The sequence below is a fragment of the Falco punctatus genome, assembly GCF_963210335.1.
Source record: "Falco punctatus genome assembly, chromosome: 7".
NCBI classification, from domain to species: Eukaryota; Metazoa; Chordata; class Aves; order Falconiformes; family Falconidae; genus Falco; species Falco punctatus.
Window position 1 is genome coordinate 41,430,527 of NC_137587.1, and position 19,614 is coordinate 41,450,140.

At 35.1% G+C, this 19,614-nt stretch overlaps 1 protein-coding gene across 1 annotated transcript in view; it reads right to left on the reverse strand.

Annotated features, from left to right (window-relative positions):
* Window positions 1-19,614, reverse strand: part of LOC308067479 (protein SIX6OS1) — an 89,588-nt gene that overhangs the window by 59,030 nt on the left and 10,944 nt on the right. Inside the window, exons 2-13 of the mRNA XM_080396353.1 lie at window positions 18,505-18,594; window positions 13,771-13,958; window positions 13,246-13,288; window positions 12,710-12,830; window positions 11,405-11,499; window positions 7,283-7,422; window positions 6,694-6,824; window positions 4,618-4,703; window positions 4,462-4,526; window positions 3,267-3,337; window positions 1,460-1,617; window positions 793-928 (exon numbers count right to left, since the gene is read on the reverse strand). Of these exons, the coding sequence (XP_080252479.1) occupies window positions 793-928; window positions 1,460-1,617; window positions 3,267-3,337; window positions 4,462-4,526; window positions 4,618-4,703; window positions 6,694-6,824; window positions 7,283-7,422; window positions 11,405-11,499; window positions 12,710-12,830; window positions 13,246-13,288; window positions 13,771-13,958; window positions 18,505-18,594 (1,324 nt within the window). The remainder of the gene's footprint in view (window positions 1-792; window positions 929-1,459; window positions 1,618-3,266; window positions 3,338-4,461; window positions 4,527-4,617; window positions 4,704-6,693; window positions 6,825-7,282; window positions 7,423-11,404; window positions 11,500-12,709; window positions 12,831-13,245; window positions 13,289-13,770; window positions 13,959-18,504; window positions 18,595-19,614) is intronic.

Here is a 19,614-nt window from a genome sequence, read left to right on the forward strand (position 1 = left end):
CCTTCAGCTTTTACCTAGTAACCTCAAGACTGAGCCCACCCACTGAAATAGGAGATACCTGCGTTCAAATCCCTTATTTCTATAACAGGGTTTGAAACGACATTGCCAGCCAGTGATACCTGATATGCACTGACACACATGTACCCTAAATACTCAGTTATCTACCTATTAGCCCAAGAGAGTAAAAATTACTCTAGAGCTCTGTAACTAGGGGACCTGCAAAGAAAAAGGAAGAGCTGGATTCCACTCCCTATTCCAATTAGTTGCCTACCTGTCTCCTCCATTTAAGTATAGCTAATCAATATTTGTTCTCCAGTACTCCTAATAAATAGCCCTTCACTCCCTTTCTCAGTGTTCTGCATTTTGTGAAAAATGGAGGGGGGGGGGGGGGGGGGGGGGTAGAATTTTAAGTATCTGATTCCCCGCTTCAGCATGACAAAACCACATAGGATAGGCATGCGAGTTGTGAATTTTCCTAGGGTACCTAAAGTTTTGCATTGCAATGCTGAACCAGCAGCCTTTTTGTGAATCTACTGGGCTGTATATTTGCACAAGATCCAATCTTGCCCATATGGAAATGATTCATACTTGACCAGAAGTCATCACAGGGGGATCACCAGGAAAGGAGATAAGTATTTTCAGAGGATATTGAATGTAAAATTAAGTAAGCCAGTAAAAAAAATTATTTGCCACAAAAACAACCAGTCTCAAAAACCTCATTCACTGTCAATGCTGTGTGCTTAGCATATTTTGCTTTGTGGAAATTTAATATTCTCAAGTACTTATTTTTACCTCATCACATGAATTTTCTGCCCCAAACACAGAAAAGTCAAATAAATTAAAGCCAGGTGACTTCTGGGAGAAGTTCACGAGAGAAAAGAAAGCAGGAGATTTTGATGTTCCTTCTTCACAACCTAAACTCTGAATGCTGTAAAGACAGAAAGGAAGAAATTATATTACTAGTTTTTAAAAGTAGACAAGACAGATTTTTTGTTCTATTTTTTCTTTTTCTGTTTTGTCACTTTTTTAGATTCCCATATGTTCCATCAATAATTGCTTCTTGCAACACAGAATGAATAACACAACCATTTATATCAAAGTGAGGTGGTATTCTCACCAATTCCCTACCTTTTTACCAAAAAAATGTTTAAAGATAGAACGGGGTGTAACAAATATTACTGCAAGAAAATACAACAACTTTAGCAAAGGAGCTACAAAGAACCTATGTCTTGTATATTTCTAAGCAGTCCACCACTTTCAAAACAGCTTCAAGTGGAAATGACATTGTAAGAGGAAAATCTAATAAATTGCCTAGCATAACTCAAAAACAAATCAAATATTTTCAGAAGAGCTTTCTAAAGAAGTCTTTCTATATTATCTTTCAAAAATAGCAGAAATGTTTATACAATACACATCAATACAACTTTGCTCAAAATCAAAATAACGGCTGATATCATACAAGTCAAATGGAGGTGTTTTAGAGAACTGAGTTTTCTTCCCCTTTGAGTCAGGTGTTCCTACAAATGCAGGTGTTTCAGGTGTTCTTAAAAAATGTTCTGCACTTTCTTCTGCTGTGTCAGGATTATCTTCATTTGACTCAAAATATGTCTGTATGCCCTATTAAAAAAAAATACATTAATGTTCATAGCACATAAAATTTCCCAAAAATATCATTGGTCCATTTACCTATAAATATATGCATTATAAGTTTTAGGCTTGGTTAGTTATTTTTATTCTCATTAAAAATAAAAGTATTTTAATAAAATGCTCAGTGACATATTCACCATACTTAAAACTGTAGCCTTAATTTATCTAATTTAAAATGGGCCTCTTGTGAATGAATCTGTGTATGAAAATTTTCATCCAAAAAATAAACACACTCGTGAACTGACTGAAAACACTGATTTTGAATAAAAGAACTATTCCACTCTAAAGTATGTCTTAGCATGACACTTCAAGTCACACTGGAGTCCTCTTGATACTCCCTAGTGAAATGAAGAACAGCACCCTCAGAATATATTTCAGTTGACTGAGATAGTTCCTTTTCCTCAGGAAATGTTAAATGTGAATGTACACTTGGATTCTGTGGAGCCACTTCCACCAGACCCAATGCTGTTTTAAAGACATTCTTCTCCACCAGCTGCCTGCAGGCGTCAGCCTGTATTGAGCCAACCATAAGATGAGATCTCAAACTTGATCTTTGTGCACTGGTTTTGGCTGAGAGTTCATAGCTTGTATGATGCTGTAGTTTGGATTTGTGACGAAAACAGTGTTGATAACACAAGGATGTTTTAGTGATTGCTGAACAGTGCTCACACAAAATCAAGGCCTTTTCTGTTTCTCATACTGCCCTGCCACTGAGTACGTTTGAGATGCACAAGCAGTTGGGAGGGGACGCAGTTGGGAGCGGACACAGCTAGGTCAGCCCAGCTGACCGAAGGGGTATTGCACACCATACAATGTCATGCTTAGCAATAAAAGCTGCAGGGAAGGAGGGGATATTTGGAGTTACAGCATCTGTCTTCCCAGGTAACTGTTACATGTGATGAAGACCTGCATTCCTGTAAATGGATAAACACTGTAGGTGGAATGTAGTGAATGAATTGCTCATGTTGTTTTGCTGGCATGCACAGCTTTTGCTATACCTATTAAACTGTCTTTATCTCAACCCACAAGTTTTTGCGCTTTTACCCTTCTGATTCTCTTCCCCATCCCACTGTGTAGGGAGTGAGCAAGTGGATGTGTGCTGCTTAGCTGTTGGCCAGTGTTAAACCACATCTTGATACCACCTATATATGCCAGCTGTACACACATCTGGCTTCAATATTATGGTGTGGTGAGCTTGATCTCACATTCAGGCACAGCTAGTAAAAGCAGTGCCAACGGAGCTACACAGACTCTGCAGCTAGCACAGAGCTTATTTACTATAGTTTTGTGGGAGAAATGAGTCTCAAATGCAAACATTTTTTTAAAAGGTTTCATCAGCTCACACTGATGAAAATTATGATGTGAATAGCATAGTCATCCTAAATAGCCTGTTGTTAAGGTAGCATAAAAACCCCCAAAACACTGACATGAACAAGGGCAATGATCACTGTATTAGTAATCAGAAGGCACTGACTGGCTTCTCACCTGTTAGGTGCTTTATAATGAGTCACTTTGCTGATTTCTGAGATTTACCTCTTGCCAAAAGATTCAAATATGACAAGACATTTTGACTATTCTAAATAAAATAATTACTTATGATGTAGAAATGCTTTGCTTACTTGAGGTATATACAAAGAATCCTTTGGCTCATCTTCTGCTTCTTTATCACCACATTTGGCCTCTTGGTTTGCTATACAAAAAAGACAGCACTGCTTTTATTATAACAGCATTTTGAACAGATAAATAAGATTTATGTTGTGGTGAAAGAATCCTTGAGAAAGGGTTACTAACTTGGCATTGCAATTGGTAAGGAAGTGTTCTGACTGTAGTTTTTATTATAATAACCCACTTCGTAGCTACGTCCATAATACCTCTCATTCTGCCACTTACTCGCTATCGTTACAGCAATGCTTAGGCTGCTTCATATGGTTTGGTATGTTCTTCAAACCTACTTATTGCTCCCTGAGAGTGTTGTTTGTCTAATCCAGCTACTGCCCTCTGAGAGTGCTAATATCAGTCAACAGAAACCAGGTGGAAACAATATAAAAAGCACATCCACATGACACTGATGAAGTGTCTTAAAGAATTGGGCAAAAGCCAGGGTAGGAAATTAGAAGAATGCTATCAGACTTTCAAGCTTCAGGTGCTGCAACATTTCAGGCACTGTGGATTAAGATGCTGTGTTTCAGGACATGTAATTAGGATTCTATTTAAAAAAAAAAATAAAATTATAATTTCTGACATGCATCTGAAGTGGCAGCATAATTAGAAAAAATACATTTAAACTGAAGCTCAGTGTCTTGTGATTTAAAAAACTATAGCTGTATTTGTAACTACCCTGTTTTGGTTTTGTACACATTCTGTATGTAATTCTCAAGATAATTTTCATCTTTAATAATCTTAGACTGATGCATCAAGATTCCTAAATTACTGAGTTTACTACATCCCTTTTCTTTGCATTTTCTCATGCCTTGTGGGCAGACTTTCACACCAGATTTCATTTTACCCAAATAATCTGAGACTAGAGCGTGGATTTACAAGAGATGCTGGAAGCTTCCTTTCATTAACAATGGTTAATGCAGAATGAATGCCACATTACTGAGCAGTTTAGTCTCTATTTAAATTAGGCAATTGCATGTCTGCTATGTTTAAAAGTTCGAACTAAATAATCAAGGTGGAAAAAGAATATAAATGGTGGCTCACTTAATACCAGAATGAAAATTTGGCCTCTAGAACTTTGTCTTTTATAATTATGTGATCCAGCATATAGTAACAGCACAACCAACCTATCAAAAAAAGACAGTGGTACTTTACCTGTTGTTGCACTTTCACTCTCAAACTGTTGACTGGAAGTCATCTGCTTTGGAGGAATTACCAGTCTAAAACCAAAAATTATTGTTTGTCTAAATATGGATTATTTCCATAAACCTCAATCTCAAGAATGAAAACTATTTATGTAAGAAAATTTACCTGAGTTGCATTTGGTTTTGTAAGTTTGCTGTTGATGGAACTTGGGCAATTTGTGGGTTATTAGTCTCTGCAGTGTCAATAACCATCTAAAACATAGTAAAAGATTCAAATAAGCAGTATATGAAACTGTCACTTCAACAATATCACTCTGATTTCTCCTTAGATTGTGGAAAACCCTTCTTTTAGGGATTTGCCTGACCCCTAACCAGTCTTTAGGGGTCAGGCAACATAACTTGTATTGCTTATCTTTACCTGCATTTTAACAGCATGATACCCAAAACTGCTTCTATAATTTTTTTATAAAGTCTCATTCACAGCACTGATAACTAGATGTGAATAATTAACTTTTCTGTTGCACAAATAACATCACATAATTTACAGACTATATCCAGGCTTTCTATGACTGCAGCCAAGTTGCTTCTGCTTGACAATGCAGAAAGGGCTGGAGCCAGGCCTGTCTCCACCTCTAAAGGCCAAAGTAAGTATGCACATCAGTGAATACATCTCATGTGTGGACTGAAAAACTGCAGAAAACATGGCATTACTCCCACTTCACAGATTTTCATCAGATCAGAAGGCCTAACTGTTACATGTAGCCTGTATGTGCACCTTAAGGGCAGACTGGCACTAGGAGTCTATGCCTTGGCATCAAATAACACATTATTTCACAGGAACCTGCTAGTTCTGGTTTGGTTTTAGTTGGCAAAATGTATCAAATTGAATTCAGTTCAGGGTGGGGGACAAAAGGGCTGGTTATGCAGAATCTGACTGCCACTCCTATAGTTTACATCACACCTCTTCTGAAGCATAGCAACCTTCTTTCTTCCAATCTTTTCGGTTTTCCTCAGACTCCATCTTCTTCCCCTTGTTGCCATCGCCCTTCCTTAAAGTTCCCTTAACCTTGACTTACTGCTTCCCGCTCTTCTGTAAGTGCAATTCTAGGTCCCAGATTCCCATCCTCAACTCTGGATTACCCTGGCAACAGCCCATCATCCTCATCATGTCCAACTCCCTCAACCAGTCACAAATCAGAATTGCTTGAAATTTCTTCTGGTCTTGTTCCACTCAGTCTAGCCATGGTCCTTCATGTTGTCTTGTCTTACAAAGGCTGCTTCTTCTACTACAGACTCCACTCTAAACAGTTCACTCACTTCATCCTTCAGTTCCCTTGAAATTCTTAAGAAAATCACAACTAGTTCTGTTAATTTTTTACTTGACTATTTTTGCTGTTCATTAAAATTTGGTTTTAAATAGGTACAGTGAGATGCCCCTTATGAAGAAAGGTGTCAATATAGAAATTTTCCCAAGCTTCTGCACAGCAAATACAGTTGCAAATTACTTATCTCCTACGGCCTTACCTTATCTGAGTACTCCTTTTATATTTAACAGTCTATTGATCCTATGAATATCCTTGCACTTGAGATTTTATCAGTGGTTTTCATAAGTGTGCAAGTTGTTCCTCCAGCTTGTTTCTGAATTGGTTTAATGTGTCTGTATATTTAAGATAATGAGCTGCAATACACTTCACCTTTTCAAAAAAGTGCCATAGGAACTATTTGTTTATGGGTGACAGATGGAAAATGTAATTGTGGATACCTCAAGTGTACAAAAAAGCAATGCTGCTTGTGGGTTTATTCCTCTCAGCCCAGATTTTTGTTTCTGGAACTCAGCTGTTAACTGTAAGCAGTCCTGTATAACATCCTTTTATGTCTTTTATGAAATCCTTCATTATGGAGTAGATGGCTGACAATTAGTCACTAATAAATTACATTCCTTCTTTAGAATTCCAAAAGTTTGCTACATACAACCCAGTGAATCCTCAAAGGTTATTCTGAATTTTAAAAACTATTATACAAAATTAATTGGATAGATGGTCCATCTCAAGTTTGGCATTAGAATGCTTACTATGACTACCAGTTGCACTAAGAACATAGATATTTTCAGAATGAAAAGGTATCAAAGAAAGATTTTTATTATGATTACCAAGATCAGAGTCCTGGTTGCAGTATTAACAAATTTTACCTAAGATATAATAGCAGTAGATATATCTGAAGTGTTTTGAATTTAAACAATCACATAAAACAGATCATAAAATCCCATGGTTTTACCAGTGGGAGAGCTACATACCTGTGATGAATTTTCTGCAAGGCTGGAACAACTGCTAGTGGCCACTGAAAGCTCCACAGATTTTTCTTTTTCTTCTCTCCCTAAATTAATAAATATTACTTAATACTGTCAATAGGATTAAGCATGCAAAGCACGGCATTGTTAAACTGAACTTGGGAACAAAGCTTATAAATTTTCCTGTTAACAGAGAGCTAAAAGAAAGTTATCACAAAATATGCAAGTATCAATCAATTTACTGGAAATAATACTCAGTTAGTATTTAAGTATGTATGCAAATCATGCTAAAGATGTTTCAGATTTTTCTGATACTATGCACCAGGTATACATGTCATGTTACTTTACTCATCGCACAGATAAAAGAGGAATCAGACACAGATTTTCAGAACATAAAGACAGGTATGTACCCAACTTCCATCAAAAGCCTGGCTTCAGCTACCACAGTAGGAACAGTTCACTGGATTTTTTTATCATGGTTTCCATTCATTTACACAAAAATAATCCAAAATTCTCACAAGAAAGATCATTAAACACACTGCACCTGTTTCTGTTCGTTGCGTTGAGAACCTAATACTCTGTACAGACTGGACTAATTTCCTAGGAATGCATGGGACATGTAATGGTTTATACAGCTGATGTTTCTCACTTAGCAAAGATGGATGTTCACTCTCTTCAAATACCCTAAAGAAAATCAAATTTTAAAAAAATTAACATTTGCAAAATAAAGGAAATAATAAAACATAACTGCTTCAAATAAGTGGAGTTTTCAAGGCAGATGCATGCTGTCGAGAGTTTCTACCTCTTTCAGCTCCAGCAGCCGATAAAAATTGAAGATTTCTTAAATTATATCAGACAGACAGTATCACTGAAAGACATAAAGTAGTAATAACCCAATCAGAAGAACATTGCTGACTTAAATTTTGTCAATATCAAAGAAAAGTATTAGTAGTTTGGGGGTTTACACTTTAAGTACTTCATTATTGTAGTTCTGAAATCACATTTTCACATTCAAAAACACTTTCTCCCTGAGATTGGAATACTCACAACACATACACAAAGGAGAAAACTGCAGCAAGTGTTTTCACTTGTGGGGTAATTATCTGCATAGGGTAAATAGCCTTTTACAGTGTAGAAAGACAATGGTTAGAACAACAATGAAGGATAAAGTGGGTATTTGGCACAGGAACATTTACCATTTTTTAAAATAATGAGTTCTATTTTATTTTTTCTCTGGCATTCCTGCTTAGGCCTCTATGCTTCTAGCTACAACATCTGGTTTATAGCTGACTGAACAATGCTATTCAGAACAAATGAAGCATTGAGTCAGACTTTTTGTTCTTCTCGTAATCTTCCATAAATACAAATAATATAAAATGTGGGATGCACTTTATAAGGTAATGTGGAGTAAAATTAGCAACACTACTAAAAAATAGCAAACTAGAAGCACTGGTTAAGATATATGGACCAAATAACACATAAAACTAATATACATGCACAACTGTGCTCACATAAAGCCATTAATGCACCTCAGTCAAATAACTCTGATGAAAAGGACTATCTTCACCCGTAAAGTTACATATACACCTAGTTCTGTGCTGGGCTGAGACCTAACAAACTATATAAACCACATACCACCTAATGCATCAATCAAAAAACCCAGGAGTAATAAAAGATTTTTTACAAAATGTCTATTAATCTTTCAGTTACAGTAATTGCCCATATTGTCAGCAATGTGTACTACAGGAAATAAGATGTGTATATGGATGATGCAGAGAGCACAAAATCAAGGAGAAATAAAAACAGAGCTAAGCACAGAACGCTGGCTAAAAATGCTTCACTTTGTTCAAAATGGCTTATTTGGTCACTTTACCACAATCATCATTCAAAAATGAATTGAACAAGGCTGCTGCTGCTGAGGTCATGAGTTAGATTGCCATAAACCATTTATTTTTACAGAACTTAAGATGCCAAATTGTGTTTTTAAAAGTTCCTGGAGTTAGTTTCCATGAGCTTTTGTGGGGCCTAGCAGACAACTCTACATTTCTAAAAAGTCACTCTCCATGAAATAAAGCATTCTTTCACAATGTGTATCTATTCAGAAGATTATATCAATGGCAGAGTTACAAACAGGACTCAGAAACACTTAAGGTATTTATTTTTCAAGTAAAAAAAACCTTCCAAAAGAGCCTGCAGTTAAACGTTATGCATATGCTATATACCTGCTCCCTTCTCTCCCCAAAAACACTATTTAAAAAAAACCCACGTGCATCTTCTCTGACATAATTAATAACCATTGAAGGAAAAATCAAACTGCGTACTGAAGCTCAGAATAGTCCAAATTGCAGTAACAAGAAAGATCATTTGCCTTCTTTCTTTATATTGTTAGTAGACATCTGAGTAGGTAAAAAGTCTTTGATCCATACTGCAAAATAGATAACTTTTTTTTACTAAAGTGCAAAGGAAAAAATAGATGTTCTTAAGTCAAAATAAAATCCCATTTCCTTAGCAGTAGTTTCTTCTTTGTAGCATATGAAGAATCACACCTGCTACTGTGGTATTTACCAGGACTCTCTACTGAAGCTATGCTCACTATTCTGATCAGGCACACACCAGCAAGTCCTTTAGGAAGCAGAACTTTTAATAACTAGCTGCCATAGTAACCAGTAACTAATAACTGCCTATGAGGCTGTGGTCAGCACAGGGTGGACTCTTCATATATGTTTACATTTAGAAGTCCAGAAACAGCTTTAGAAGTATTTTTCCAAGAATTATATTACAAAGTTTTTTCTTTGATCACATTGAAAGTGTGGTCAAGCATTGGAAGAAGTTGCCCAGGGACATGGTGGAATCACCATCCCTGAAAGTGGTTAAAAAACACATGGATGTGGTGCTTAGAGGCATGGTTTAGTGGTGGACTTGGCAGTGCTGGATTAACAGTTGGACTCAGTGATCTTAAAACTCTTTTCCAACCTAAATGATTCTATTATTATCTTAGCACATTTTCCGTTTGTGTTTCTTTTAGTGTTGATAATCGCAGATTCATAATACACCTATCTTTAACATCGTACTTACTTAATCAGACGCATCTATGCTCTCTAGTGAAGACTGTTTTTTTTAATACGCTAACACCAAATAAGGATTTTGAAAACAATTTTTATGCCATTTTCTACAAGCCTTGATGTTACTAATATCTTTGACATAAATAAGCTTTAAAATTGACTCTAGGAAAAACATATTAATTAATAATCAGGTTATGATCTAATAGCATATGCTACATCACATAAATGCACACATGGAGGTTAAAAGGCAATGTGAGTTAGGATAGTGTCAAATGTTTACAATATCTTATAACTGTGATGCAAACCATGGATTTATTGCTTCAGTAAAAGCATCAAAAAGATCTACTTGTATGCAATCAAGACACAACTTCAGGTGAAGGCACAAACACCTGAAGTCTCCCTGACATGGAGGTAAACATACAAATGGCAGGTCTAGCAACACACCCTTTGAATTCGTTTCCGTGAGGAGCCCTACAGAGTGCTTCCTATGCCTCCATGTGCACAGCATAGATCTCTGCCTTTTACAACAGGTCTTTAATTGGCATTTTGCTTTCTACAGTCTGAATATACATGGGTCTCTTTGAAAATTCAACGGGAATGCTTCCCATCTTTTTTTTAATCTAGTCTTAAAACTGAGTGGATTTCTTGCTTCCCTACATTTGTTTCTGAGGTCTTGACAATTACAGAAAACTGATATAAGAAGGTAGAATGGGTGTAAAGTCTTAAACCACAAAAAATAATCACCTCAATAATTCATAGGTCTGTAAGCAGATATTAAAGACCTAAAATGCCCCTGTGGAAAGGGTCTTGGGGACGATTAAAATTACACATTTCTATAGACATAGTCCACTAAATCCCTATTTAAGGCTCTAAAAAGCTTTTTTTTTTCCAAGCCCATCATAATGTAAAATCACTTGGACAAAGTCTTTTGGACATACCTTCAGTTTAATTTGGATTTTGGTCTGTAAGTGTCAGCTCTAAGGCTTATGTTTCAACAGTCACGAGGACTCCAGACAAATGCAAGATAGTCCTGATGGTGATTTTCAGTCATTGTAATTGAGCTCAAATTAAAGTGAGTCCCAGCTGTAAATGACCACTGACTAATTTACTAAGCCATTAATCCTGTCTATGAAACTTTCACTCATGCTTGTTTTTAAGAACTAAATTAAGAGTTAAATTTCTTAAGTAGTTCAGAGCCAAGACAAATGGTATGTGGAACCCTGACTCTTTTTCCCCAAATACACATTTAGTAGGGTTAATGTATTCTATCTCTGACTGCACAGTCACTGTAGTTGTATTCAAAATTCATTAAACTATTCACATAGATCTATCAGCAGTAGCTGCTGAGGAGCAAAGGTTTCTATAAAATACTTTTGAAAAGTATGTTTCGGATGTATTTAGCTTCCATGAATCATAATTTGCCACCATCTTAACACCAAGAAATACAAAACCTTCAAAATTACATCATTAAATCTCATGACCACGGTTAGAGAAGCTTGCCAGTCATTATTTAACAACAATTTCTGGTTTGTGGCAGTCTTTGTGTAAATGCTACGATAATACTCTGGACAAAAGCAAGGTAAAGAAATCATTTTTAAGTGTACCTTTCTTTAAACTCCTTTGACTTCTCTAGACTTTTCTGATTTTTTCCTTCAATCATTTTGGAGTTCTTTTGATCTTCCGTAGTCTTTTCAAACGTCTCAAAAGATAAAGAACAAATAACATAAAAATAATTAAAAACCTTGAAAAATTATAGCTACATGCTGCAAATATTTTCTAAACCTGATGAATCAGTGCACAGTAGTAGAGTTCTTGTAGCCAGGACTGTCTGAAGAAATAAGTAGAAAAAGGTTAAAGAGAGGCAATAGTTTTTGTTGCACCAACTGTAACAACTGGAATAACACAGAAGTTTCTGAGCACAGACTCTACATATCTGTTCAGAACAAGGAGCTCATTTCATGGTCTCCTTCGTAGTTATAAATAAATTCACCACATCCCTTCTTACTGTATGTTAATAAAGCACATAACACATTAGGAACTTTATTCTATAACTGTGAGTATCAAACTATCACAAAATATGAATAGAAAACACCACATGTGCACAATATGCTCCTATCAGCATAAGCCTGGCAGAAGTGGACACAGCAGTAAATGGAGTCCTTGAACATCTGGGCCAGAGAGGTAAAAATGTCCAGATGCAATACTACAAAAAATTACCAAAATCTACAAGATTGGCCTATTGGGCTACCCAGGTTTAAGAGAGACCTTTTACCTCCTCGCAGAGGAGTGGGTCAAAATGCTGTCCTAACAAAGCCTTTTTTGGAAGACCAACCCTTTGGAATCTGTGCTTCTTCTAGTCATTGGAACTGTGCTGATCTCCTGTCTAATATCAGCCAATTTTACCTCTGAGCATTATTTACCCACACACTGGGGGAGGGGCGGGGGGCTTGGGTGTGTTGGAATGTACGTGATTCTTATTGTAAAGCATATTTAGTTAAACTCATTCGTCTTAACAAAACCTTAAAACCTAGCAGGACTTGTGAAATATACTCAAGCCCTGGGGCTCACTGAGGAATTGCCCTGCTATATTTTTAAGTGTATTCTCTGGCCCTCTTGAGCTAGCACTAAACAGCCTTGACAGAGTGACACAGTGCCTTGACAGAAATTATGGTATGAACTGAGGTCAAAAGAAAGCAAGCTTTAAGAACCTTTACATTCATGGACCCCTCTTCTCTAAGGAAACATACATGATGCTATAGAAACATAATTACTAATACTAGAATCATCCTGTTGCTCTGTGTGCTTGAAAATACACTACTTTTTTTTTATGTTTCAGAAAATACAATGATGGTATTTATAATGGTGGTATATATACGTATTCATATAAAATAAAACTAAAATACAGTTACCTTTTTAAAATAATTAGTTTTCATTTCTAACTCCTCTACTTCTTTTTGCAGTTCAATAGCTTCTTGCATAGCAACTGCAGCAAGCTTTAAAATTTCCTGTGTTTTGTGCCTTGAAGAAGCACTTTCATGTTATGGAATATAGATTGCAGCATTACTTTTCTGAAGCAAGGGATACTACCAGTTCCCTGACCCCTCTATGCCATAAGCACAAATGCTAGAGGTGCAGAAAGCTCTGTAAAATCTACATTTCCTAGACAAATCTTCAAATCTATCTTAAGTTAGGCTTCTCCGCCTTAATGAAGCATTTTGACAGATATGTCATTAAGTGAAATCTTATTTTCTTTCCTCAAAATGCTCTCATAGATATAAACTGAACAGTATGATCTAACCATCAATTTTCTCACAGAAAAATCCTAATGCTGCCACTCTAACCATAAATCTATAAATAATTACTATATTGTCTAATAAAAAGTTGTGAAAGGTAAATAGAAAATTTCTTCCTTGTCAACTACATAAACACTACAAATCAAGGATACATCTGTATAGCCCAATCATTTAGGGATTTAAAAGGAACAGGCTCTGCAGAAATGAAATTTAATTTCAGATCATTAGTTCACAAATCTGATTTTCTTTACAAATACAAGATAAATTAATAGACCAGAAGCACATATCTTCACTTAGTATACATAAAAGAAGTAGTAGTGTAACAGAGTAATGCCATTAAAAACAGCACTAAAAAATAAATCAAAAATAAATTTAAAATTTTGAGAGGCTAGTTCTGAAGTAATTTTAGGATTTTTTTACCCCAAGAAGTTCAATGGCAAACTTCTCCCCATTACATTCATGGATTGGAGGAAGCAATATTAGTACGTATACTCTAAATTCTTGTTCAAAGTCTCAATTTGCTACAGCCTTTTTTCCTAAAAATGATGTAACAAAGAAAAGACCTTTTTATTGGCTTAAGAGAAACTGTGGAAAATCAGAGGATTTCTGTACAGCACTTTTAATGTGCAGTGCACTACCAATAGGCTCTACAGTAAAAGCAATGATAATAGTAGTACCCAGAATATCCAAGCAAGCGCCTTCTTTCAATTTATATTTTTCCAACTGTTTCAAAACTCTGGTTTGGATTTCTTCAAGTTCTTTCTTTTTTTTGTAACACTCCTGTGCAAGAGCAGTTTCTGCATATTTTTCACGATATTCCTTCAATATCTCCTTATACTGGGTTATGTAATCCTGATACATTTTCCTATAAAAATACATGTAATTTAATTTTTTTCACATGAAGCCATTGTTTATAAGGGAAAAACCTATTCATTTATGGCATCAGTTCAATTAGACTTGCTGCTGTCCTGGAAAAAAAGTCAGATTGTATTTAATATAGCACTATTTGGCTCTATTTTTTATCTTCCAGCTGTTTTCAAGGAAGACTATGCTATATGTAACAAAGAATACACTCATGATGTAAAAAACAGTCAAACCTCATTGTTCTGACAGGAATGTAGACCATACCATATTCAAAGGCAGCCTGGCAGATGACAACTTTTTTTTCCCTGTGTAATAATCATGAAACTTACTGCAGGCCAAATTCTCTGCTTTTGTATATTGGCACAACTCCTCTGATTTCAGTGGAGCTGTATCAAACACGGTAAAAGAGAATTTGGCCTAGCATCTCATATTTAGAGCAGCCTGATGCATCGCTGGACTAAGAGCTGCCTCCAAGGAGATGCTGAGTAATCTGTGTCTGACTTGTTTAAGGGAAGCCTTAAACACACACATTAGTCACACTAAAACAATAGGACTATTCATGCTTAAGGTTAAGCAAACACTTAAATGTTTAATTGGCAAAGAGCCAGAATGTTCAGCTTCTTGTAGGACTGCCATCTAAATTAAAGTTACACTAATACAGTATCACTGACATCGTGTGAGCACATACCTACAAATTATTGAAGCAGGTAGCATCAATTAATGTTCACGACATTTTTAAAACTTTAAATCTGCCTTTGAAAAAACTGTACTACAGAAACAAATTAATACCATAAGTAATAGGTTATAACTCAACACATAGAGCTGAAAATTGATCAATATTATGCTTGGAAAGAACGAAAAGAACAGAAAGAACAGTGCTGTTGCACAAAACAGCCATCTTCTTGTGTTAAATCAATGACAGTGACTATATTGGAAAAGCCGGGGTTTTTTTTTTCCAGCTTTTCTCATTCAGGCAAGGAATTTACAGGATAAATTGCTAATGATACATCAAATATTCAACCTTCTCATTGGGATGAGTCTTTTATTACACCAATAATGCTGCTTGGCATGACTTCTTTTACAAGTAATTTCCAATACAAAGTAGTATCATTTGAGAAAACTGAATAATTAATAATGCAGTCAAGAAAGTGGTTCGGGATCTTAATGTCAATACATAGGTAATCTAAGTATAGACCTATTAGAAGTCTGTATTTCCCACATAGACAAAAGTTAACTATTAATAGTTTTTAAAATTATGAATAATAGCAACTAGTGTCTGGTAACTATATTTCTCTCTTCATTTGAAAGCAAAAGCTTAATAACTGCTTGAAATTAAATTATGTCTTTTTTATGAAAATTGATATTCTATCAAATTATCAAAAGATAAATTTAGGTGTATGCAAAATATATAATAAGAGTTTGATGGTGACTGTTTATACAGATGGCTCATGTTTATAAAGAGGTATCACAGCTACAGACATCCAGCATGTATCATTAATGCAAACTAGTCATTTAACTGAGAAAGAAATATTACACAAAGTTGCTTGATATTAGAATATGCCTATATAAAATCACAGAAGGCACAGGAAATACTACCCTCTAGGCAAAGGTTATGCAAACAACAGAGAGGTAAAATTAAAAATACTAAGTTAATAGTACACCCATAGATTAGGCAGAAACTCCTTTATGAACAAATTATGGTGCATAATAGCAAATAAAGCCAGAGACCCGTCTGTTTACTTGCACCATGAATAAAGCCTACATTAAGAAACAGGTCTCACTGCTTGTGAAGCATACAGTATTCCTCTTTAAAGAACACAATTTATCTTACACTGCTATTAATCCTTTAAATGCAGGATGACTTAAAGGCAGACACTCCCACTGGCTAGCCCTGGCAATGGAAGAGAGGAAAATATATGTCCAAATCCAATAGTAGAAGCTTCTGCTCTTATAAAAGGAAAACAAAAGTCACAGGGGGGGGAAAAAGTAAGATCTTAATTTTCAAATAAAACTACAGTCCAAGCACTAGTTCCTGTTAAACTGAGTTAAGTTTAATGCATTTGTTTAGGGGAAAGAAGTTGTAGCTCAACACTGTGAAACCAAGGAACAGACACTTCCCAAACTTCATGTAGAAAATGACATTAATCTGTTTGTTTTTCTACACAGGTGGTCTCGGGAATCTATGTTTCTTGATTTACTGAAAATTTATGCATACTGTACAAAATTTCCCTGGTATGAAAGGTGGAAAATAGTCAATTCTATTTAATAGATGCTACAAACAGTAACTGAGCAGCAAAGAGATTTACTGATACACAATGAAGAATGCATTACAAATAAATTTTAAAAATATAAATAAGTAATTTGTTGTAGCAGGTCCATTTCAAGCTTTTGAAAATAATCCTCAAACTTTATATTCTTTTCCTAAAAATTAATTTATACAGATTAGTATTTATGGCCATATATAGTAAGTATAGTATAGTATAGTAGTCTTGAGAAATTGTTGCTATTTTTAATATTTTTCCCAAGTAATCGAGTTAACACAGTTAAACTTAGGCTACTTAGCATTCAGCACAGTTCACATTAAAGTAATTAGAAAAAGTTTTAATCTGAGGACAATTGCAAAAGAACAGCACCCATAAAACCCCTGAACTTTATGTGGATAGTTAGTTATTCCTCTTTCCTTCTTCATACCGCTTATTGTCAGAATTAACTTCCGGTTTATATAAGCATTCTTATATGTTCTTGAAACTAATAGCAACAAAAAAATGTAGAACATTTTTAAAACCTCCATAAGTGCCTAATTAAATGCAAACTGATATGCCCATCTTTTAAAAACATATTCCCATTATCTAAAGCAGTATGTCCTCAGTGCCCACAAAAGCCAGGCTAAAAAGCACATTCAGTGCATAAAGTTCTAAATGTACTTACTTTTCTTCCTAATTTAAATATTCAGAATTTGCTGAATGCACATCTTGTTGATTTGAATATATCATCAAATGCTTAAATACAGAGGGACAATATTTGAGACCACTTTTGTAAAATACATGAATTAAATTTATTTTATGATGTATAGTCATGATGTCTTATAATTAAGCTCAGGAAAAACAGATCAAACACTTTCATGTTGGAATTGAAACTAGTTATCTAAAGAAGCAATTTAAAAGTAATGCTTCTTTGGCTTGTCAGCTCAAATTAGTGAAAGCCAAAATGGCTTAATCATATACTCATAGAAAGCCAATTTAGCCTTATTTTTCACCAAATATAGAGCTCTGAACAGGAAGAAGACAGATAAGCTACTAACTGAGTTAATTAAAGGCTATCAGGCATACTATTTCTGCTGTCTTGGACAACTGGCAAAAAGAACACTGACAAAAGAATCAAAGCCAACATTTAAATTACCTAAAGTTGCACCTCTATTGGGTTTTGGATATCTATATGGGTCTGCCATGACATTTGCACCCTAGAACTTTTCCACTTCACAAGCAGATCAGTAAAGGTGAGCAACCTCTCTAAAATTAAGACCAATTTTACCTGAGTGTTAAATAGAAAGAAATAGAAAGAAATAGAAAAAAAAAATAGAAATAGAGAATAATAGAGGGTTAACTGGGCACCACATTTTGAACTTTTCAGTGAAAATTTTCAGGGACTGTTCTTTATTCCATTGGACGTAGGCAGTTACATTGCACAACTAATCATTTCTTTAAAATGCAGAATCTAATTAATGAAAATGAAACAACTGAAATGTCACTTACTGAACAGAATTGAATTTGCAATTAATACTGACCAGAAACTTACCTACAACTGTTCTTAAAATGGTTTTAGACCAGGCTTTCCTGAACCACTCACCTTGCTTTTCAGGATCTAGTATTGAATTTGCATGCTTTGTGGTTATTTTCAAGTACAGCAGTCTACAAAAGTACAATTTGTATATGCTAATAATCACATGCTATTCATTCACAAATAAACAAAAGGATAAGATTGTGTGAATGCTTCTAATTTTTATTTTACTTAGTCCACATATGAATTTAAAGGCTTAGGTTCAATTAAATGGTGCTTCTAAAAAAAAACAACCATAAAATCTGTGTATTTTCAAAAAAGTCTTCCCAAACCTGAATATCCAAAACTACTGAAATCACAGTATACATGAAGACATGTATAAAAAATGCAAAAAAAATCATTCAAAGATAAAACTTATGTACACTCTTGTAAAGATGCTCTGATATTTATGCTAAGGCTAAAACATTCATTGCCTTTATTTCTTGGGCTTTTCTTGAAATTGTAGGCAATTGAACGATTTCTGAAAAATTATAATAGGTGTTTCAGAAGCAATTGAATTTGAGGAAGCCATATTTTATCCTGTTCTGTTGGTGACTACAAAATAACATATGACGTCATAATAAGGTAACCAAAAATTCTTCTAATTACTCAGTCACTTATCCTGAAAATTTTACAACTTTTTGACACAGACTGCACTATAGTTGCTAGTCAGTTTAGGCAGGTTAATATGTAGTACTGCTAGAAACCTCATCTCACATGATCATAGATACCTCTCATTTTCTGTAGCTTGTTGTAAAGCTTCAAGTTCTTTTTTTAAATATTCTTCATGCTTGCTAAGAATTACATAGGTGGGCTTCCAGCTGCGGAGAAAGTAAAAAAAAGAAAGCTATTTCCTAAGAAAAAGCCATTCAGAAACAAAGACATCAAGTTACTTTAGCTAGCTTACTAGAATGAATAATTTACTTCATGTTTTGAAAGTCAAACATAAATGGGTTTAGTACAGAAAGCTTTTACATGCATACATTTATTTTCTTAAGATTTTAAAGCAACAAATTCAAGAATATATTTATAGGATTAACAAAGATTATAAAGCATTTTTTAAGGAATAAATAGAGTCAGCTTCACAAATTTTTGGAGCCTAATGCTAAGCCATTAGGCACCTAAATCCACATAACAGGTACTCAGCGCCATCAGTAAATCCTTTAGATATGTATGATCTTCTGGTTGGAGATGCACACAGCTTCATTCTCATCTATTACCAGCACCTACCTCATACCTAAATGTAAGCAGCAGTCACAACCTGCAGCAGGATGCTGTAGATTGTACTGAAAGCACAGCAACTTCAGGGAATACATGAAGGACTTACAACTAGTAAACTAATAGTACTTCGTCAACATCTAACTATTAGAACAGCCTCTTCCTTGGATGTGAAAACTCTAGGAAAACAGGCAGAAAAACTTTCTGATTCAAGTGAAATTCAGATGTGATCTTTAGGAGAGGCATATAATTTGTCTTTAAAAAGAAAGCATCCTATCTGAAAAAAGGTGGCTTAAGGAGCATAAGCCATCAAGGCCTGGATGTCTCCTACCCTCCCAGCTGAGGTAACACCTATCAGAAAAGACATTGTCACAGAAAGTTGTAACTGAACAAATGGCCAGGATGTGTCTCAGTTAAAGACGGTAAGAAACAAATCCAGAAACATCTGGTGCATGGAGACTCCAAACAGCAGGTAATACCTTAAGTAGACTTAACAGATATCAAAGCGTTATGACACAAGAGAAGGAACAGAAAAATTAAGTCTGCTAAGCTCAATAGGATATGTGCTACAAACACTGTGCTCACTCAGAGACAATAACCTCTGTAATGACAGGTTGTCAACA